Genomic DNA, 22,869 nt, shown 5'->3' with positions numbered 1-22,869 from the left:
TTATCACAGTAAGGCAGGAACACGCATGCTTCGATTAAAGAGATTACTTGGATTATTTTTAAATTTTTATCAGATATCTTGCCCACTTAACTTGCAAAAATACATGCGAACTCCTCACGGACCAGAAGGTTGTCGACGTATTGTTTTGTAGGTAATAGGCTATTTATAGATAATATGCAGTGTATCTCAAATGCTGCACGAAGTGTGTATACAACGACCAGGTTTTCCGAGTACTTGGTATGCAGCCTCAATGGTCATGGTCATCCTGAAACATATCGACCTGATTCCGTATTTACCGACTTGTACCACGGCACACTTCCAGACTTTTTGAACATACCGCTTATACGCGTAACGTGTGGCTAGAAGGAGCCTAGATAAACCTCACAACATTTAGGCCGGAATTCTGGAGTCGACCTCGGTCGGACTCGAACCCGCAACCCAATGGTGTCGCAGCTGCGAAGCGTAGCACTACGCTATCCCACCACCATCGCTAGTGTTGTTGCAAGTATACAGTACACCAAACTTTTGCATATGTCGAAAAAAACGTTACCATAATCCACGGCTCGGAAACCTCGGCCGGATGGGAAAATACGAAATGTAGGGCGACCAGATATAAGCAAACCAATATCTACAATTCGCAATCATATCGAATGTATGTCGTGTTCATTACATTCATGTTGAAAAAATCCGAATATTTTCGACTGATATTCGTCAGCAACTAGCAGATGATTGAAAAGAACATATGCTTTTTTAAAACTATGGGGAGCCTGGGAACCGACGCTGATAGCGATGACTCTGGAATCGACCGCAGTCGGATCCTAACCTGAAAATCAAACAAGCCGCTGCGCTATACTCGTCACTTGCCTTGGCGACCGTGATACCATTTCGTAATTATGTTAGTATCAACGATTCGCCGCACTGTCATAAAACGAAGTGTTATGACTTGATGGCTTCAGCGGAACGACTGTCAAAAGCAATACCAAAATTGCGTAGCGGGCCGGATTGCGTAGCTGGAGAGATTGTTATTTGGAGTAGCCTACTATGGTCTGGTCATTTGCACCAAGCCGATATACCTTATTATGTTTTCCGATCTGCACTGCAGCACGGCCCATATTGGTTCTAGCCAGACTTTGCATGACATCGATTCCGCGCGAATTACTCAGCGAGGAGCCTAGATATACACCTCCAACAATTACTTTGTAACTTGGTCAGCATCGTTTTACGAAGTCTGAACGAAACGATCGTACAAAGCAAGACTGAAGCTATAATTCTAATTCTAGTCTAATTTCCAGAAAAAACTCTGTATAGCTATAATTCAAATTTTGATCTAAATTCTGAAAGCTGAAAATAATATTTTTGTCCAACTCTGCTTGATTGCGTGCAAACGTATACAGGTTCTCGCAAACCTGAGGTTCCCTACCCCTGCCATAATCCAACCATACGCTGCTCTTTCTGTATTTACTTTCATATTCGCACGCAGTGTTCACATTATTCGATTTTGTATTGAAATATGACAAAAAGCGACGGTTGTAATACCGGCTCAAAATAAAGAATTGCACAGATGTGTAAAAAGTGACGAAAATTCGACAAAACAAAACACGCGAACAAGGCTCGGGAACTCATAGCAGGCAGTGACGCTCGTTGCGCTACAGATCGCGAGAACATTCTGTCAACGCCGCGAAATCGATTGGACCGATTACACTCTCCTGCGCGTTGCAGAGAACAGATTCAAAATGGTGGCTGGCGACATTCCTAAATGCGACCTCGCGCGAGTACAGTGCTTTAGCTATCACGCGGAATAGCTATCGAGGGAAGCGAGGTTAAAAGAACAGATACTTCGTGTGCATTAAATCGTAAAACGGACTCGATACAGGCGAATAATAAACAGCGTAAGCACCTACATTACACATTACAGGGTTGGGCATAATGATTGGAGTATTCGAATCTGAATCGAGTAATGGTTCGAGTCGCGCCATGTGACATGATATTTTCGAGTTCTGAAATTATACATCCCTTGGGCTGATTCATAACGATAATTGTAATTGCGATATTATATCCCCAACTTGGAGGCTATGAAACTTCGATTATCACTACACCGAAGACACAGAAGGCTACCCACATTAGTGAAAATGACATTTCTGTGAAGTCATGATTGACTCACAGCATTGTCACGAAGTGCAATAGGTAAGGTCGAAATACGACACATTATCTTTTATGTGATATATATACCTGCCACCAGGCATAATTTCTTTATGGTCGCTAAAAAGGTGCACTGCACATGCACATGTGAAATTTCCACATCGTTCATACTATTACGACGTCATAATTAGTGACACTCAACTCAAATCATATTACTCGATTCAGAAACGAATTTAGTGCCAAGCCCTGATTACACATTTATTCAGGCTGGTTATATTCGATTTCTAAATAGTCGACGGGACTGTTCAACCTTTCCCAAACGTTAGAAGAAATATTGTACCGCAACGTGGGCGATTGGTCGATGTTGGTCACGGCGAAAACGCAAACGTTCCCGTCGTTGTCCAAAAACACATTCAGCCTCTGTACAGACAGGAAAGGCTGCACCGCTAAAACCTGTCCGCAATACTCCCACATTTCGTATTCAACGTTGAATCGCTCAACTTCCCACACGTTTCGGCCAGAAAACGGGTTATCAATTCCCCCGATAGCCCATATGTATCCTTGCTTATCGTCCAACATGACATGGTAGCCGCGATCTTTAAACAAAAAAGCAGGTAGCACATCCCACGTATTAGTGTCGGGAGTGTATTTCAAGGTCTTTCCAAGGGCGTCATAATCGTTAAAGCCTCCGCTGATGTAGACTGCGCCTTCGTGAACCACACCGGCCATCATATAAACCCCTTCGTCTGGCAAGTCACTGATTTCTTCCCAAGTGTCAGTCCTGGGGTCGTATTTTTCGCAAGATTGCAACGCTCCGCTTCTGTTTTTCCCTCCGAAAACGTACAGATAGTCGCCGATTGTGCACGCGTAAAAATCACCGCGCGCAACATTCATCGGAGCCACCGTGGTCCAGGTATCGAGCCTAGAGTCGTATCGAATCACGGAATTGCTGTAACCAACTGATACTTGTCTGGTACCGCCGATAGCGTACACGAAACCGTTAAGAACTACGACGCTGTGAAATGGATCGCGTATTTTTTGAGAGAGTTTGTCCCGCTGTTGTTCTGATGTCGGGGATTTAGCACAATTACAAGCCCCTGGTAATTTCACAGGAGACGGGGCTAGCACACCATCCACGCATATCCACACCTCTTTTTCCACGCGAAGCTCCGAATTTTTAGTCTGCAACAACGGCTGTTCAGAGATTCGCTCGTGATAGTTCAAAGAGTCGTCGATAAAGCGGCGCAGCTCAGCTAATTTCGCATCCCGGCTGTTGCGATATTTTGATATCTCGCGACTGTAATGCACAAAGTCGCTTTTTGGAACAAGAGCGCTTCTAATATGCCGTAATACTTCAGCGGCGTACCGGTAACCGTCGTGTTGCAGCCATTGCATCACGTTGCGCAAAACCCTACTCTCGTTTCTCATAAAAGGCGCGGATTTCCGCCCCAATGTATCACTTGATAAGAGGGTTTCAAGATCATTTTTCTCTATTAAAATCGTGTCTGCGTTACCGTCCAGTTCGGGGAAGTAATCGTGAATGATATGCTGCGATTCGGACCTCACGCATGTCAACGCCAATTGATTGGCGTTGTAATAATTCTCGCAGCAGTTGGACTTGTTCAACCGCGCGAGAAGGTAATGTTGGCAGTGTTCGGTTAAAGTCGAAATTTGGTAATACGTCGACAAGCGTAGGATTGGCCAAACGTTATCGTCTGTTAATCCCATTTGACCCGTGTATATAAAGTCTAATATATCGCTTGCGTGAACTTCATCATCTGAAATTTCAGTGAGAGAGACAGAGTTCATGCGGTTTTCTCGCATCTGCGAGGTGAACATGGCTTTGAAATAATCGGACGCTGCAGCCAAGACGCACTTGTGAGCTTTATATTCGCAATCTGACGTTTCGAGTGTGACGTCACAACACTCCCCCTGTAGCCGCATGTCGTTGATAGCCGTCATGTGGTCTTTTGCGTTAGAACAGTAATCATCCGGGCCGTATGCTTCTTCGAAAACGGAATCTTCCATACAGGGAAGAACTGGTGCCGATTTTTCTTCAGAATCACTCTCACTGGTCGTTTCCGATTCGGAGTTATAATCGCTGTCGAACGATTTAGCGCTCAACAAAACCACACGATGGGCTCTGACGTTCTGACGCGTCGGCCCCTTTCGCACAGTGACGTCGCAAAGTAGCCCTTCCTTCACGAACTCCCGCAGACGATCGAAAACCACAAAACTGTGGTCTTGGTTTCCGAGCCCGGTCATGCTGGAAAGGTATTCGATTTTGTCTTTGTGTTTCTGAAGGCTGCTCCCTTCCATTCTTTATTAGAAATTGTTATTTCTTAGCATAGCCATGAAAAATAGGAATGTCGCGTTAGGAACATGGAATTATGAGCAAGGTATTGACGTGTATAACATCTGTTGTTTATGTAATTACCGATAACTAAAATGCTGTTTACGATTGAATAATATATTCATATTGAAATAAACCCGAATATTTTCGACTGCTACTCGCCTGGGGCAGGCTTAATCATCGTCAGCAACTAGTAGGCCTAGAGAATTGAAAATAATATTGTATAGCAACAATCGTATCAACAAACTGATAAACATGTTGCAATGCAACAATTGCAATGTTCTGTTCAATTCTGTACTGGCTGCTGATTAGGGTGGTTCAAAAATAACCTATTTTCCTGAATCTTGCAGGTTACTTGATTAATTCGTTAGGTTGCCTTAAAAAACGACGCACACCAAATTTGAATTCATTCCAACCAATATTCGCGGATTTCGTAGAGTTTGAAAATTTTGAATATGCCTAAAAATGCAAAAAAAAAAATTTTTCAAATTTTCCTTCCAACCTTATGAAATTGTTGCGCTCTCTTCAAAAACGATGGAAAACAAATTTGACTCAATTCCAAGCTGCAGAAGCGGAGTTATTCAAGTTTTTTGATGATAATTCTGAGATGATCCACCAATCAAGGATAATCCCAGAATTATCAAAGAAAAACTGAAATAACTCCACTTCTACGGCTTCGAATTGAGTCAAATTTGTTTTCCATCGTTTTTGAAGACAGCGCAACAATTTCATAAGGTTGGAAGAAAAATTTGAAAAAATTTTTTTTTTTGCATTTTTAGGCAAATTCAAAATTTTCAAACTCTACGAAATCCGCGAATATTGTTTGGAATGAATTCAAATTTGGTGTGCGTCGTTTTTTAAGGCAACCTAACGATTTAATCAAGTAACCTGCAAGATTCAGGAAAAAGGGTTATTTTTTAACCACCCTACTGCTGATTATTACCCTGACGAGTGTCAGTCGAAAATACTCACGTTTATCGCAATATGAACATATTTATATATTTTAAAACGAAGTTCTGCGCCTCCAAGAGTCTCCTAAAATTTTGTTATGTAACTGCCACTGTGTACCTATGTCGAAATAACTGCACCTTTTATCATTTGTCTGGTCTAGCGCACCCTCTAGTTTAAATAAACGCCATTTTACTACCATCACGTTATCAACGAGACCAAAACATCGGATTGTAAATAAATAGGATTTAAATTCCATACCAATATCAAGTACTAATTCTTATTTCATTATTAAACAAACAATTCGGAAGAATTCATGATTACGGTTTATCAGCTGCAGACATTTTATCACCGGATGATACTTTGTGAATGAGACTATCGCTGTAATTTAATGGCGTGTACAGCAACATGTGGGAGAATGCCGGCTACATCTGTCCTCCTTACTGCAGAAGAATGATCTCTGGACTGGTGTGCTATACATTAACACTGCTTACACTGTTTTCTGCGCGTAGCGGGCAGCCTTACTTAAAGGCACACTGCTTACCTCGCGGGCCTCAACTTCACAAAGAGAGGCCATTGAGGTAAACAGATCAGCTTCGATAGCTGTCTGCCCGAGCTAGGTTTATTGGAGAATGAAAGAGACAAGTCCTCAAGCTTGGGAAAAGAAGTGAGCGAGTTGTTTTTATTCAAAGGAGCACGCGCTAGCTTCGTGCGTGCTACGTGATACAGACGAATGCCGCACTGCTGCAACAGCTGGTTTAACCATCAGCTGACCGGCGCCTTACGTAATCTATATTGCACAAGACTTGGCTCAAACGGATCCGTGTCCTTAAAAACTCGTGACAAGCAGTTTACAATGCTTAGCGAAAGTTAGTTGAAACTGCGATTACATATGATTCATAAATCGCTCACGTTCAAACAAAGAGAAATATCAACATGATAGTACAGTAAATATATGATTATATATAATACAGCAGTGCTGAATGCTCGCTGATCATACGTTCCAGTCCTTGTCTGAAATATAGCCTACTGCAATGTTGGAACATAATCACGAGCATGCAACGGAATTAGCACTCCTACATCAGGTGCACTAAAACACTCGAAGGAAACGATTTCTCTCGTGTCAGACGTTATATAATGTGAACGTAAAGAAAGAAAATAAGTTCTAATACGAGAGAACGAGCGTTCCGCTACATTTATAGCTACAAGAATTTGAGAGACGGTTACGAAGAATCGTTTGCTCAGACATTGCTGTTGTTGAACGCATTTGCTCCGTAAAGTACATATGTCCGTTTATCGCACACGCGCCATGCATACTTTACGGTGAACATCTAGATACGGCAGCTATGTGGCCGCACGATCATCATTCTAGCAACGTTAATTCAACCAGTTTAATACAACTGATCGATGATCATTGCCATGTTTTTCGTAGATATTCGAAAGGACTATTAACAACTTTTACAAGTGATTTTTGTGACGGAAGATAAATTTCACGCCCCTCTTTAGTATCCCGATGTAGTTTTTTCGTTTGCATTTTCAGTAGACCAGCGTAGATTGAACCAATCTAGTCAATATGAGTAGTGAGTACGCTCTGCTCTTCACAAATAGAACAGACTATTGTACTCCAGTACACAATTGAGTAATAAATTCATATTCACAATTACGGATGCAATGAAAGACTCCTTGTTCACTGGAGTCATGATTCAAAGATGCGGAATTAGATCTCCTTTTAACTAGTTTTCCGAACCTATCCCCAATTCTAGAAAATGTATTGAACAAAATCACTAAAATGCTCGTCAACCCCAGGTAGCATATATTATGCTCTCTCGGGAAATCAGCAAACAATTGAATAATATGTTCATATTGAAATATACCCGAATATTTTCGGCTGACACTTGCCTGGGGTGATGTCAGCAACTAGTAGAGAATCCAGAAGACCATTCTAGCTAGATCAAAATGATATACTGTTATTTTTAATTATCCATACTAGTTGCTGGCGATTACCCCTGGGTGTATTTAAATATGAACGGGATGCCGGACAGTCAATGATAGAACCGATAGAAGTGATTTGGTGCAACAAAACAAAATTATGACGAAATTCCATAGAAATAATTTGATAGAATGCCATCGTATTTGTGTTGCGCCTTGGAAAGACCCAGTCCATCAGTGACGACTCATCATTACCATACAACGCTGCTCTCTCGCAAACGACCTTATTTAACGACTGCACTCAACTTGTTGATCATTCGTTCATATAGTGGGGTCTTCCTTACTTTTCGAAACAATGTCTGCTGTCTATTCTTGGTTGATCCGTGTCTGCCACATGGGATTTAACGAATGACGGTATCTCGGGGGCCTTGAAATGATGGCACATCTTATAAGTTTTACGTGCGTTGCCTCGGGCATGGGCTGCATCACGGATCCTTCATGCTTCTGGTGATTTCACAATATCCACATTATTTCTAAATATCATGCCATAGCCCATAACAGAGCCAAAACGAACACACATTGATCACGCGTTGCGGTCGTGCTTGAAATGACAAATCTTGAAACGAATGGCACCGAGTCTCGCCATTCTTTGAGTGAATTTGACACGAGCATAGGGCGCCACCTTATGAGATCTTCCGTCTAACTATAATGCGGATACCGATCATCTGCGGCTACCTTACATATCTCGGTTCGGTTTATCAGCAATTCTTTTCATTCCTTTTCGGCTAAGGTTTTCCCGCTGCCGATCGTTCTGGCTGGCACACTTCTCAGAGTCGCATGTTACATGGCCTAAAACTTCATATGTCTTGGTGCGTCGTGGCGCGGTAATGGCCGACGCTGAAATGCCCATTATTTCTGTAAATCCTGCATTTTCCATGGGGTAAGGGTACCGAATATTCAAGATATTTGGTAATATTAAAAAGCGTTGCATAAGTTTTCAAAAATATACTCTTTAATTTATGTTAATTCACTCAGTTGGGGGTGGGGTGGGGTGCGGACGTTACGCTCCTATGTTCACAATTGAACCTTAAGATGGTGATATATATATATAATTAAAAAATATACGAAGGTTTCGAAACGACTGGACGTAGTCATGCATTTCATCAGACACTCATATTTTAGCATAGAGTAGGACTTCTTAGCAGTGGCGTTGCAGCTACTTGGTGGTTATGGCTCTGCGGCAGGGGCGGCAAATTGAAGCTGCACAGTGTACACAGCCGGCTAAAAGCAGCGTAATTGGTAGTCCTATATCTGGAGAACTAAAATTTAATCAAACAGGTCTCAATTGAAAGCTAGTTTCGCACTGTATCTGAAAACACAAATTAAAATGTGAACATGGCAATGGAACTACTACGAAATAACCGTCAAGGTCGAATGTTCCGAACAATCGGAGCGCCGCACAAATGACCAATTGACCATGGTAATGGAAATTATATTGAGCCGCACCACGATGACCTCGGCCATGGTAATGGAAATTATATCGAGCGATTATTCGGAACAATGCCGATTTTCAGACTTTGATCGCCATTTCCGGGTAGATCCGTTGACCTGACCAGCTTTTAAATTGTATTTCCGGAATCGGGGCAACAATAGCTTTCGGCTGGGCTCCTCTTCCCCCGTGTCGCCGTTCTTACGGAGACAAAAAAGCCCGGATAACACCCGATGAAAGAGCGCACTCACAAGGAATGGAGAAAGACCAAATGCGAACTATTCGATATCACCAAACAGAGTTATAAAAAGTGGGTTTAACAAGCCTTTAACTGGAAACTGAGCAGACAACACAACGACTTGAACTGGGACTTGTGAGTCATAATACCATGACTCGGACTCGACCCTCTGCTCGTTGACTTGGCGACTTGGCGACTCGTTGGTAAATTTAGGGTTACCATATTTTGGAAATCTAAAAAAGAGGACACATTTTCAGAATTTTCAGAATTGCAAAACCGGAGGAGAATTCTCGAAAAATGGTAAATTTTACCCACTTCATGGTCCGTTGACTAATAAATAAAAAGGTCAACTTCCCGCTCAGCTCCCCAGCAAATTCCCGCCGGAGCGTCACTTCGGTGCTGCTTTACGCATCTCAGTCGGATTTTGATATAAATATGACCAAAATTCTCAAAAAAGAGGACATAATCTCAAAAAAGAGGACAAAAGGGCGTCCTCCGAGGACACTTTCAAAAAAGTCAAAAAAGAGGACAGATCCTCTTAAAAGAGGACGTATGGTAACCCGAGATAAATTGCAAATAACTCGACTTGCCTCGAGTCAAAACTATAAAAGTGAGATTGACTTGTGACTCGGAGCCTGGTGACTTGGTTGCAACCCTGGCATAACGGCTTTGGTTATTATTTGCTTAGCTTTTGTGAAACTTAACTGATGGTATAAAATCAGGTTAGCTTGGTATCGGGTTATGGGGTAAGATACAGAGGTGGTCAAAGTAGTCAAGAAAGCTACTCAAGTAGAAGTAGAAGTAGCGACGAAAAAAATCTACTGAAGTACGAGTAGAAGTACTTCTTCCATGAGCAACCTAAAACTACTTGAAGTAGAAGTAGAATTGAATGACTTTAAAAGTACTCAAGTAAGTAAGTAGTTGTGAAAACGATACTAATTCGTTCACATGGATTATAAAAAGGTGCAAATTGAGCTATGCGAAAAGTGACGAGCTTGATTCATATTGATGCATACCAGCAGATATCCTTTTTTCAATAGCATAATCATTCGTCCACATCATGGGATGAAAATGATAGTATTGATATGGTAATGCGATACTAATCTTCTGTTTACTCAAACAGCAGGTTTTAGAAAATATCATGGTATTGCGCACTCCCCCATATTATAAGGCCTGTAGTTTAGTTGAAGAGCAATACGGAGATATAATGTGTTGGATGCGGTGTAAACACTTTGTGCGATTAGTAAACGTTAATAAAAAATATGGCGGACCGTAAAATGCTATATTGTGTGGCTTTATTTCTGGAAATTGAAGGCAATTGCTACTCTTGTTATATACTTCAAGATGTACGTTATCCAGACAAAAGAACTGATATTAATTAGAAATCAAAATATATGGTACTGGGAATTGAAAGTGAAATATAAATCTAAAAACGGAACATGTATTTAATGTCTTTAGTCCAGAAGGTTTCGAAGGTTGGTATGCTAAAACAGCTATAAAACTAAACGAAAAGTGTAAAGTCAGAGTCCACTTTTCCAGATTAGGACACGCCATGGACAGCTAGATTACGGTATGATAAGTAAATGCTAGATTGCGAAACATCATCAGTTTCAAACGTTATGATAAGCCATATATACTGTGATGAAATATTTGATATGGCGAAGAGCGACAATGCGGTGAGAACGGAACCACGCCAACCCGCTACGTAAATTATATTCTCCGATACTTTTGTGAAATCATACTAGATTCTCCGCATTCACTGCGCGCGAAGCGCGACGAAAATTCTGGGCTTAACTCAACTTTTATGAAAATTAAATGTCGATACTCCGTGAAAACAGCCCCGAAATTTCTCAGGCTTTCTTCCTGATTGGAAGATTAAACTACTTCTACTTGACAAACTGAAAATAGCGAAAAGTAAGTAACTAGATCACAAAATATCATGAAGCAGAAGTAGAAGTAGTGAAATTCAGATCTACTTGAGTAAGTACCAGAAGTAGAGGAAAACTACTTGAGTACTTCGAAAAAGTAGAAGTGCTTCGTTACTGACCACCTCTGGCGTAAGAATAGGGTTACCATACGTCCTCTTTTAGGAGGATTTGTCGTTTATTTTTTTACTTTTGTGAATGTGTCGTCGGAGGACGCCCCCTTGTCTTCTTTTTTGAGATTTTCTCCTCTTTTTTGAGAATTTTGGTCATATCTATAGCAAAATTCGACTGGGATGCCGTAAATTAACACCGAAGTGACGCTCCGGCGGGTATTTTGGGAGCCGAGTGGAAAGTTGACTTTTTTAATTATATTTTTTATTTTTTTAGTCAACCACCCGATAACGTGAAGGTAAAAACTGTATTTTGGGCACAGGGTGATGATGATTATCATTGGTATCCGCAGCTATCCTGCTAGGCGCTCAGCAATCACGGATAGCATGGAGGAGAAAAAAAACGGGGGCGCAGACTAGATGACCTCATGGGGCCGTATCGCAACTCCGTCGTCAAAGCATCTCGATGGTGCAGGCGAAAAAGAATACCATATCTCTCTCTCTCTTATGATATTACCTGCATCCTAACGTCGTCTTCGTTTTTCCATTGTCCCCGTGAGCGTCGGTGGTTACGTTGACGTCGCTTGCACAGAGAAGTAGAGAGGTTAGTAATCTACAGTACACTACTACACACGGAGACCCCGGTTATTATTTCTGAATGAACGGTCACAGGTATGCCTGAAAAATACGCGTTTATCGACGTCTTGGAATCTATTAAGACCCCCAAGAACTTGAAAGGAAAGGAAAGCCATTACATCTCTCACGGATCTATAAATGAAATAGAAAAAGTTTGCGCTGGTAAGTGGTAAATAAAAAATGGATGACGGACGACAATAATAATCAAGTTTCCTTCAATTAAAAATGCCTTACTTCATCAGGCATTAAGCAAAAGGTATTGTTCTCGGAAAAGGAATGTAGGGAGATTGAGCGCAAAATCGATGAAGTGGGTGACAATGCACGCAGGGGAAAATATAAATCACACACATGGGATACAGCTCCATTGAGGAACAAGTATTTCTTCGGGGAGGTGAATGTCCATTGTCCATCTGATCCTCACACTATGTGTTTAGTATTGCTACCGATTATGTTCTTAGGGATACACCTATGGATCGCAAATGGCGAGGAAAGGACCAGGACAAGAGAAGTTATATGAGAAAGGAGCAATTGATCCAATTCCCGAATGGATAAATCGAATTGTTGTGAAGTACGTGAAATGTCATATCTCATACATTTGTGGTTAATTTGAGACAGGAACGTATTTAGACATGACTAGACTACTAAATTAGGATCAAATTTAGATCATATCATTTATAATCATAATTTATTATTCAAACTTATTGTTGAAAAGTACAAAGCATACAGTATGCGAAATGATAACAATGGAGCAACACATGCTAAGATTGACGATGGCTATACTTTGATACACGGCACTTACGTTTACCCGTACCGATGTTGAATTTCATTACTTTGACACTCAGAGTCAGAGCACTATCGTTAGGGTTTCTGCGCATTATCAAAAAAAGTTCACTCTGAATGTCAAAGTGGACAATTTCAACAACGGACGGTAAAAGGGAGGAGCAATGGGTAGCATTTCTCATTAATGAATACCCAAGAAACAGCTCTTGGTTTTAAATCGGTTGATGGAACCTGACATATTGTCTTCAGGGGGAGTGATAAATATATGTTGAGCTTCATAAGTGGTGTTGAGCCAAAAAAGTATAGGAACCATTGGTATAGCATACGCCAAACTTCCACATTTCCATGTACAAATGCAGTACAGTGTACTCTTGAGATTGCAATTTCACCACTAAATGGTACAGCTATGAAAATTTCTCCTTGAAGCCAGCTTTCATTTGATACCCTACTCGTTGGAATATTTTTATAGGGCTTAGAACAATCCACGGTACAAATTGTGTAACGCTTGACCAATTTCAAACCATTGATCAAGTTTCGCCTCACAGCATGGCATTTAATACCTCTTGAGAATATAGACCATTAAACTAGCTCCTCAGAAAAACACTTTCCAAATCGGAACTGTAATCCAACATCTGTTTACACCATTTTCAATATTCTATTGATAAAACCTGAATGCTGCAGAGCCGGATTGAGTAAAAACTTGTCGATTTATAAAATGATGTATCTTTTGAGCCCAGAGTTCAATTTTCCTCAAATACAGTATATTGTGTTCGAAATTAGCTCATCCATGCATATACCGAATTTCAGATTTAAAACTGTGGTGGTTCCCGCTTTGGTTGTCGGGGTTTGGATTGGCCTTGATGATTGTGTCACTGATCATCATTTTGTTGAAATAAATTTTAATCTCTCCCATGATAATATGACATTCTGTTATTGCAACACGATCAATCTTTGTCAAAGCGTTTGTGTATTCCAGGCGACTGGAAGACGAGAAACTTTTACCTAAAAATTGGATTACTTCTGCCGTCATAAATGACTACTTGCCCGGAGGCTGCATAGTTTCTCATGTTGATCCTATTCATATCTTTGACCGTCCTATTGTTAGGTAAGTATGGGTTGATCCAACCAACATGGCACATTACTCATACCAGTTTATTTCTTCCCAGTGTCTCATTCTTCAGTAAGTGTGCATTATCATTTGGATGTCGTTTCTCATTTAAGCCTATTCGCGTAACAGACCCGGTTGTTTGTTTACCTATGGATCGCGGCTGCGCTACTAGTATAAGGTTTGTTGCTGCAGACTACTTAATCATCTCAAGTACTTATACCTCCTGAATGCTTTATAGTGGGTTTGCTGCTGACGATATAACTCACTGCATAAGGCCACAAGATGTAAAATCCAGACGCGCTGTCATCATACTTCGAAGGTATGGTGATTGGTGAGGTACCATCTTCTGCATGAATTTTCTAATCATGAGATTGGTTTGTCACTGCGCAGTATGGTTGTTCAAAATTATTGTCTTCTACAAATTTATCTGGCTATTCGATATAATTGTTAGGTCAGCTGAAAAAATGCTGCACACCAAATTTGGCTCGATTCCAACCAGTGAAGCGAAGTTACTGGTGTTCAAAATTTTCGAATTACGGTTGGTAGTTCTATAAGTTATGAGTTTCCAAACATAAATACCAAAAATTGTTCTGCAATAACTTCGCTTCTAATAGTTGTAATTGAGCCAGATTTGTTTTGAATCGTTGCTTTGGACAACTAAACAATTTCGTGGGGTTGACAGTAAAATTTGACAATGATAAATTAAAAATTTTCTAAATTACATAGCTTCGCTCCTACATGTTGAAACCAGAATTGTACTAACTATTGGATTTTCAAAAAGCGCATCTCCAACCAGAACTACTCAATTTTCAAATCTTGCAGCTGTAACTAGAACCACCCGATTTTGAAAATCCGCAACTAGAACTAAAACTACTCAAAAACCGTTAGTTAGTTGACCATCAACTAACTAAATGTTTAGTTAGTACAAGTCTGGTCGGAACAGTTTTATCAAATAGTCCGCAAAATTTAAAGGAAAAAGTTATTTTTCAACAATCCTACAGCATAAAGTCAAACCAGTATTACCTGCCCTGTGTAAACTTTACTCAGGATTTGATGACCCTGAAATTAATGCTTTATCAGAACCTTGGACACCGCTCCACGAATAGGTGATCCTGTTTCAAGCCGAGTGTCACCAAGACGGTACTTATAATGAAATTGCAGTAGTATTATTACAGCATCATACAATGCTGATATCTTACAGTGAGAGGAGATCGGTCGACCCCATGTACCTTCGCAATAAAGATGATAGAAAGAGACATTCAAGGGAAGATTCTGAGATTAACAACAAGAGAAGAAGAAGCGACACAGATTATATTCGAGGAGGGAAGCGACACAAAGAACAGGCAAAAGATGTAAAGGTATGCTTTGGAAGAGATGTGCCTACAAGTAAGCCTGTGTGTTTTGTACAACACCAATCCATATATTTGTAGATAGAAAATAACAAAAGCGAGAAAGATACATCACCAACACATTCGGATGACCCCGTTGTTAAAAGAAGCTTTACAAGAAGGCCAAAGCCGTTCTTCATGTAAACAACACTATGGAGCACCCACAGATCATATGTTCGACGATAATATGCGGTGCATTATCGGACTACAGTCGTGGATTGACTTGCAACCCACAATGTCAACTAGTCTGCTATGAACCGTTGACCAAAAGGATTTTGACATTGTTCGAAATTCTGTCGCATCACCGCACCACTTCTTCGGACTTGCATGCGAGTCGTACGCATGTATATTCACATCTGCCGATCAAAAGACATGCGTTGTTACTAATGCTATACAGTCAAAGCAGTATTTTAGAAACGAAGTCTGAAGTCTACGTACAAATGACTGGCAATGATCTGAGAAGCATGCAATATCATCACGTAATTTCTGTATTCATAGTGCATACAGCCAGTGAGGTGTATGCAAATCTTTGAAATCAATTACTAATTTTGTACTTGATCCACAATCTTTGTTATGGTATCTCAGATATGACCCACAGTTCCAGCTGGGGTGTTCTGTTATAGTCACAGCGATTTGATAAACTGTTGATGTCAAACTGATGTACTTTTACAGATCCGAGTATCGTTTGTAATTGTTTTAAGCATGATTGGAAATGATTGTACTCTTTACACGTAATATCAAGTTCTGTGACAGTGAAATTTAATCGTTTTTCCAAAGACATGTACAATGTAGGTACAGGTTTGCTTTTACTCATTATTTTGTGCACAGTTCGAAAAAACGCATCAGTGATATCATTGTCATAAACGACATCACAGGCAATAATGCAATCGAGCGGCTGATGAATTGTTGCGATTTCATCCGCGGACCAATCCAGCTCTTGTATGGCAAACGATTCTTCAGGACATTGAATAAAATCTCGATTAGATTGATAATTCATCTCACACAATCGCAAAATGGATTCTCCGGTATCAGTCACTGTCATACGTTTCGCAATCATCCCCGCAACAATGCTTGGAATGCCAGCCCCACTGCCAAGTTCAAGGATGTGTTTATTCAGAAAGTAATCAGGTTTATCCAGGATGAAATCAACCATTACAAGTGAGCCTGTCCAAATCTGCAAGCCTACGTCGCGCAGTTGTGTTTCCATGGAATGATGTATTTGCAGTTTTATGATACCTCGCGTCAGGTCTACGGATCTGGGTTGGACTGGTTTTCTTGACAAGACCATGTCTCCATCATTGTCAATGTGAATGTCACTCTTGGGTGGTGAAATTTCGCTGACAGCCATTAATTTGTTCAGCAGTTCTTTAGGACATGTTATCTCGAACTCTGATAAGTAGATTTGATTGCCATCTAGATATCCCACATCAATCAGCTGTTCCTTGACTTCCGTCAAATGCACATCGGACAATACTGGATCCTCGGACCTTGAGAATGATGACATTAATCCTACAGACAAAGCGTATGCTATGTAGACTAGAGGTGTTCAAAAATGATTTTTTTAAAATTCTACTGGCTACTTGATAAAATTGTTAGGTTACCTAATTGAAGCCTGTACACCAACTTTGGTTCAATTCCAACCGGTAGCCGCGTTGCTACAGGAGAAGAGAGTTTTTTATTTATTATATAAAAATCAATGAAAAAATTTCAGAATTTTCTGTTCACCCCATGAAATTGTTTGGTTGTCTATAGAAGCGATGTTCGCCAAATTTGGTTCAATTCCAATCTGTGGAAGCAGAGTTATTGATGTTGAAAAATTTGGAATTGAATAAAATATAATAACAATTGGTCGCCGTAACTACTATTTTATTCAAATCCAAAATTTTTCGACGGCAATAACTCGGCATCCAGTGGTTGGAATTGAGCCAAATTTGGTGAGCATCATTCCTATAGAGAACATAACAATTTCATGGAGGGAACAGAAATTCAAAAACAATTTTTATATAATAAATGAAAAACTTTCTTGGAATTGAACCAAATTTGGTGTGTACGTTTCAATTAGGTAACCTAACAATTTTATCAAGTCACCAGCAAAATTTGAGAAATAAGGTCATTTTTGAACACCCCTAATGTAGACTCTCGAAGGTTAGCAGTAACAAGATATATGTGAACGAACGTGTCGATAGATCATAGCCACTTCCAACACTAGTTTGGCAAGGACTGATCGCTAATTCGTGAGACTTCCTTACAGACTGCAATGTTACAATTTCAAGTCGCTAGACAGCTGTTTTATAAGCTATATTGCTTTTGCCAAATGGTCGAAATAGGTATCCACCAAATGCCACTATTCCAGAAGTATCGCTTGACCATCAACAGCAAATTTGATACAATGAAATCCGTACGCATATATAGCTCCGTTCCAAATCAAACGAGCGTGCGATTTCTGAGACGAAAAGGTAATGTTCACAAACAACAGAGGCCCGAGAATCTGTCGGCAAATACGCGCTTGTTGACTGGTTCTAGCGTTGGATTTAACCGTGGAACCTTCAATCAAGATTTATATGTCTGCCGGGGATAAAATCCATAATCACTGATTATGAATATACGTATAAATTGCTGTCAACAATTTATGTTGATACGTTTGCGCATGGGCACACTGCGTGACGTAACCGCAACGCAGGGTTCAAACTGGTCGATCAGTCTGTGAAGCTGGACTTTTGCCTATACCAAGCTGGGTCTTTCGGTCGGACTGGCTGTCTCTTGTTCATGCGCAAAATATAAGTATCGCTCCAGTTTCATGCAGGATTTCGATGCCGCTTGTTTCATCATAAACTAACACGCCGTTATGGAGAGCAGTTTGTTGGATCGACTCGGATTCGATGCAAAGGATAAAACCTTCGTCTGCCAGGCCTTGGACGGAATTCGGTCGGGCGACAGGCAGCCAGATTTAAACCGACTGATGGATGTTATCATACGACGCGGCATATCAAATCACAGGTATAGCAGCGACACCGCCAAGCTATGCGCTCTTTTCATCAAGTATGAAAAAGAATCTGCCAAGGAATTAGAATTTCGGAAACATATCTTGAATACATTGCACCGAGAGTACACCCAGATTAGGTCTACTGATGGTCACGAATGCGAACTCGACTGGGTGAATTTCGTATCGTTGCTAGGCAGCATATTTCACCACATTCGTATCAAGGAGGAGCCACTACATGCACTTGTCGTTCCGCTCATTGACAGCCTGGTTGTACTGGCGTCAGCCCGTTATAGTTCAGGTAACCAAGAATGTGTGCAGTGCATTGTGAGGCAACTGCAGCTGCACGGAAAAGCACTTGAGAGATTGAATGAAAGTAAAATGGCAGAATTGTTTTGTAGTATTCGAGAATTGTTTTTACGTGCTGAAACTGATCAGCTTTCACGTTTGATGCTGCTCGAAGTAATTGAACTTCGTGCGAATCAGTGGGTGCTTTCGCAGTCTGCAAATGCTTATTACTATTGCGATGATAACATGAATTCATAGCTACTAAGCCAATATCTAAGCCATTATTGAATTGCGTGGTTCATTTGTATGTCTTTTATTATTCGTGCAACAGTTATCACTCAATACATTTTATATTCTAGTTATAAGACCTGCTCTTATGGCAGAGCTAGATCTAGGTTTACACTGCAGTTTTTCAAATTGCAATCAGCTAGACTTTTTACCCTTCCAATGTGATTATTGTGGCAAGGTATATTGCTTGAATCACCGAAGTATAACTGCACACAGCTGCGCTACAGCAAATAAAACTGTTGAAATTCCTGGGACGGGCTCTAAGAAAATATCATATAAATGCTCATTGGATATATGTGAGAAAGCTGAACTGTTGGAAATATTGTGCAGTAGCTGCGAGAAGAAGTTTTGTGTTCATCATCGCCTTCCCGAAGACCATCAGTGTCCTTCTCTGCATCAAAAAGCAAATTCTACTTCGTCCCATACATCTTCGGTTGTTTTGAAAAAGGACAACAATTCGGTGGCAAAGCATAGAAAGAAAGTTTTAAACCCAAAGCAGCAACGCTTGGCTGCGAAGATCGCGTTGATGAAGTTGAAACAAGTTGCGATAGGGGATAAAAATATACCAGACGAACGCAGAGTCTTCTTCTCCGTAAAGCGACCGAAAAATGATAAAGACCTGAATATTTTTGTCTCAGAAAGATGGACATTTGGCCAGCTGCTGGATAAAGCGGCTAACATCAGCGGCATCACCAACGCAAACAATGAATCTTTTTCGAAAAAAATCATGTTAAGATGCAAGAACTCTGACGCTGATCTGGACCCGGGTATGAATATAAAAGCCGCCGTAGATGCTAATATTGTGTTTTCTGGATCAGCTTTAGAGCTTTACGTTAGTATTGCCTGAAATTACCTATTTTCATTGGTCATGTTTAACCATACCATGTTGCACCTAATTTTATTGGTCATGTTTCGGTTTCACCTTTGCTATATTGAATATATCATATTTGTCCACTATTTGCTATATTGAATATATCATATTTGTCCACTATGTGGAAGGCGAAGACTAATATAGTCCTATATCTTGTATCCAGGCAGGTCCTGGTTAATTTCAACTATCATACCGCAGGGGTTCTTTACCCTCTTTTGGATGTTTGAGTGGACCGTCTGTAGTCACTTCTTTACAGATCATTTTTCAAACTGCGCCCTTGCGCAGCCAGGGTTAAATTGAATACTGAGTAGAATAAAAGTGAAGTTTCGGCATCAATTTCGTCCGATCCAAACCTAATTACCATCTGACCTAACAAGCTGAACGGAAACGGCTCATAACTTTCCCCTAGCCTAGTGGTTCTCAAACTGGGGGACGTGAAAGCATCTGAAGAGGGGCGCGAAGCTGCGGTCAACTGCAAAAAAATTTTTGTGCCCTGTGTGATTTACCTCCAATTCATAGTTATTGCTCTTCGTATAGTCTGAATTTCAGATTTGTGAATTCTCTCATCAACATTCAAAATCTTCCGTGCCATCATGCTACAAGCGTTAGGAATGCTAGCATTCTGGTTGCATCTTGTGATAAGGGGTGCGCAAAATTTTTCACTATCATAAAGGGGTGCGCAAAATTTTTCACTATCATAAAGGGGTGCGCAAAATTTTTCACTATCATAAACGGTGGCGTATCTAAAAAAGTGTGAGAACCACTGCCCTAACCCTTTACTAGAGTACATATATCTGTGTTTGGATCGGTGTGGCTAGTGTGATCTGTGGTGAGCACCAGAAATAAGACAAAGTATAGACGCCTTATAAACTGCGCATCTTATAAATAAGGACAACATAGTTAGTATTATTGGTTATAGTGTTAGTTTTATTGGTTATAGTGATATCAGCATTGGCCTTTCATGGACCCTTCTAAAACTAGTTTTGCAGGTGCCAGGTCAACAACTCTCGTAATACTGCTCATCATGATCTTATGATACCAGCAAGTACTTGGATGAAACAAAACAACAGCATATTGCAAAAAGTTCAGTCTTTATAATCACAAAATATGCTGAAAATAGCACAGAAGCAGCAAATCACCAAATCAGAAGTAAGCAAAGGGTATAAAACAAATAAAGAACTAATACACACACTCCTGGAGCGCCCGTAACTTTTCCCTGTGAAAAGTTCCTTAAAAAGGCAGCTAATATAGCCTGGATGCGCTATGAATCGATTGCATCTTTGGTAGATAACAAAGATTTAGAAAATGATGGATTGAGATCAATTCCATCCCCTTGACTGTACACCTCTGAATGCAACACACGAAGACCGGCCGTATCCATTCACATTTTGTTTACATTTTGGAGAAGGCATTGTTTCCGCAGTATCCCCATAACCATTTTGATGTCCCCAATACTGCATGTCGGAGTCACAATCTAAATTGATGTCCATCCCTGGACTAGGTGCACGGTGGTAGTCTTCCTGGTGAGGGTTTTCAGCAGTCTGTTGGACTGTAACGCCGTTCATGCTGGCCTCTGTGTCCATACAATCATCAACGTCTTCGCGCACATTAGCTGACAGCCAATATGGAATCGGTGTCTCGTGCACACCAAAGATTCTACTGAATGCACACAGGTGTGACGCCGAGAACCGCCTTGGCACACCAAAGATATTGCGCTAAGCGTACCGGGATTCCAACCTGGGCTGACAGTCCGTTGCCGTTGATATGACCATTCTGATGATGCACCGCAGTAATCTCAAGTTTGCTCCGTTTATGAACGGGCATGCTTTCATCTGAGTATAATCGTTTGCGAGAAACATCTTTTCCATTGGCGCCAGCGCCGTTAAAATGATTACCGTTCATGAAAATTCCAGAATTACCCGTGCTCAGACTGACGCATTGTTGAGACGCGTAGCCCGGCGATTCCATCGATTTTGCGCACTCGAGGTAGCCTTGCATCCTCGCTAAATCACTCGGCGTGTGCCCGTTGTTATTACACAAATTTACTCTGGAGCCAGTCGAGAGCAATATTCTGATTGATTCAATGTTTCCAACCCTTGCTGCTTTATGAATAGGAGTTTCTCCTAAATAATCCTGAGCATGAAAGTTGGCTCCTGCTTTTAATAGCCTCACTAGGCATTTAGGATGGCCGCCAAAAGACGCGATATGACACGGTGTCTGCTTGAATTTAGTAGTGCATATATTTGATGGAACTCCGTACGACAGTATTTCATTGAGGCAGTCGATTTTACCGAAGTATGCAGCCCAGTGTATCGGCGTCCACCCGTAGAACTTGTCTTCCGCTACAAGCTGTTCGCGAGCGGCTACTGCCCGCAGCCTACGCAAGGAGTCGAGATCGCCGTCTCGGCAAGCCCTGTGAATGGGGAAATCTCTTTTAATGATGTCTTCGCCTTCGCCACCCCACAAACCGATTGCATCCGACTGATAACTGCACATATTCAGGAGGTACAATGCGTCAGCGCGGTCTAAATACGTTAACTTCCTCTAAACGAGAGACAGATCCCGAGACGACTGAAGCTGCGGAAGTAAATGAGGGGAATATAAATGCGCTGCGCACAGCGCGAAATATCACGTTTTGAATTCATTTTTTCCCACAATCGGAGCAGAGCTCAAATCGTTTTGTAAATTTTGTACCGTACTTCGGTGCAGTAGGCCTTCGTTTCGACATTCTATCCATTCGGTCTTCGGTACAATGTGTTTCGTGCACTGAGCTATATTATACATCGCGTTGTACATTGTGCGTCTTGAGCTGATGCAAATTATATAACCTATGAATATTTGTTAGTTATTAAGATACGCAAATAACACAGATGTCCGGTAAGTTACTCGGAGCATGTTAGAATTTTGAACGCAGTTGTATATAGTCAGTCAGTCAGTCAGGTTTATTAATATTTTTATCGTTTCAAAACATCACAAGACTGCGATACAATGAAAAGATAGGAGGGTGTCGAAACAACTTGGAGTAGCCATTAAGATCAGACACCCACCTTAGCCTAGGCGAAGTAAATAAGAGGCATGCACACTTAATGAGAAGTAATGCAGAGAATATAAGACGCAAGCGACAAAATGGGGTGGCGGAGGGCGAGGTCGATGTTAGGTCGTGGTCCGGTAATCCTGAAGACTGGCTAGTATAGTTACTTGGAACTGTCAAATCGATCAATAGATATCAGACTGTAGAATCAGTGGGTGTTCGTGAAGCTCAATGGGTGGTGTGGTATAAGCCTACTTAGTACCTATCTCGATGTTTTGGACACGGAGCTAAGTGCGGCTCAGTTCGAACACGGTAGCGCGGTGTTGTGGATTTCATGTAAATAGTAGTAATGGCTTGTCTTGCGCGTG

At 41.0% G+C, this 22,869-nt stretch overlaps 8 protein-coding genes across 9 annotated transcripts in view; 3 read left to right on the top strand and 5 right to left on the bottom strand.

Annotated features, from left to right (window-relative positions):
- LOC145457416 (threonylcarbamoyladenosine tRNA methylthiotransferase-like) overlaps positions 1-22,869 on the bottom strand; it is a 264,970-nt gene that overhangs the window by 129,729 nt on the left and 112,372 nt on the right. The gene's annotated exons all lie outside the window — the stretch shown is intronic.
- The window catches only part of LOC145457413 (kielin/chordin-like protein), a 298,320-nt gene that overhangs the window by 193,284 nt on the left and 82,167 nt on the right, over positions 1-22,869 (bottom strand). The gene's annotated exons all lie outside the window — the stretch shown is intronic.
- LOC145457408 (kelch-like protein 36) lies at positions 1,483-6,834 on the bottom strand. The gene is made up of 2 exons (XM_080335626.1): positions 5,418-6,834; positions 1,483-4,789 (listed from the first exon to the last, which is right to left on the bottom strand). The coding sequence occupies exon 2, from the start codon at positions 4,456-4,458 to the stop codon at positions 2,398-2,400; it is 2,061 nt and encodes a 686-aa protein (XP_080191752.1). The 5' UTR covers positions 4,459-4,789; positions 5,418-6,834; the 3' UTR covers positions 1,483-2,397.
- LOC145457436 (RNA demethylase ALKBH5-like) lies at positions 11,753-15,801 on the top strand. Of its 2 annotated transcripts, XM_080335662.1 has the most exons (10): positions 11,753-11,929; positions 12,010-12,158; positions 12,226-12,335; positions 13,524-13,652; positions 13,714-13,727; positions 13,785-13,833; positions 13,894-13,974; positions 14,736-14,795; positions 14,857-15,013; positions 15,086-15,801. In XM_080335662.1, the coding sequence occupies exons 1-10, from the start codon at positions 11,806-11,808 to the stop codon at positions 15,185-15,187; spliced, it is 975 nt and encodes a 324-aa protein (XP_080191788.1). In that variant the 5' UTR covers positions 11,753-11,805; the 3' UTR covers positions 15,188-15,801. The 2 variants fall into 2 exon arrangements, with proteins under 2 accessions (XP_080191788.1, XP_080191787.1); XM_080335661.1 differs by having other exon boundaries at positions 11,755-11,929; positions 13,714-13,833.
- Positions 15,043-16,727, bottom strand: LOC145457439 (methyltransferase-like protein 22). Its single transcript, XM_080335664.1, has one exon. The coding sequence runs from the start codon at positions 16,545-16,547 to the stop codon at positions 15,615-15,617; it is 933 nt and encodes a 310-aa protein (XP_080191790.1). The 5' UTR covers positions 16,548-16,727; the 3' UTR covers positions 15,043-15,614.
- On the top strand, positions 17,767-18,670 carry LOC145457443 (MIF4G domain-containing protein A-like). The gene has a single exon (XM_080335668.1). It carries the CDS (start codon positions 17,889-17,891, stop codon positions 18,567-18,569), a length of 681 nt encoding a protein of 226 aa, XP_080191794.1. The 5' UTR covers positions 17,767-17,888; the 3' UTR covers positions 18,570-18,670.
- LOC145457442 (AN1-type zinc finger protein 1-like) lies at positions 18,688-19,802 on the top strand. Its single transcript, XM_080335667.1, has one exon. It carries the CDS (start codon positions 18,688-18,690, stop codon positions 19,444-19,446), a length of 759 nt encoding a protein of 252 aa, XP_080191793.1. The 3' UTR covers positions 19,447-19,802.
- LOC145457567 (uncharacterized) lies at positions 20,543-22,052 on the bottom strand. The gene is made up of 2 exons (XM_080335789.1): positions 21,136-22,052; positions 20,543-21,092 (listed from the first exon to the last, which is right to left on the bottom strand). The coding sequence occupies exons 1-2, from the start codon at positions 21,964-21,966 to the stop codon at positions 20,790-20,792; spliced, it is 1,134 nt and encodes a 377-aa protein (XP_080191915.1). The 5' UTR covers positions 21,967-22,052; the 3' UTR covers positions 20,543-20,789.

Source organism: Botryllus schlosseri, chromosome 15 (assembly GCF_051294905.1).
Source record: "Botryllus schlosseri isolate E-star chromosome 15, Bs_hap1, whole genome shotgun sequence".
NCBI classification, from domain to species: domain Eukaryota; kingdom Metazoa; phylum Chordata; class Ascidiacea; order Stolidobranchia; family Styelidae; genus Botryllus; species Botryllus schlosseri.
The sequence above is the reverse complement of the archived record's forward strand: the minus strand, read 5'-3'. Positions and strand labels throughout refer to the sequence as shown.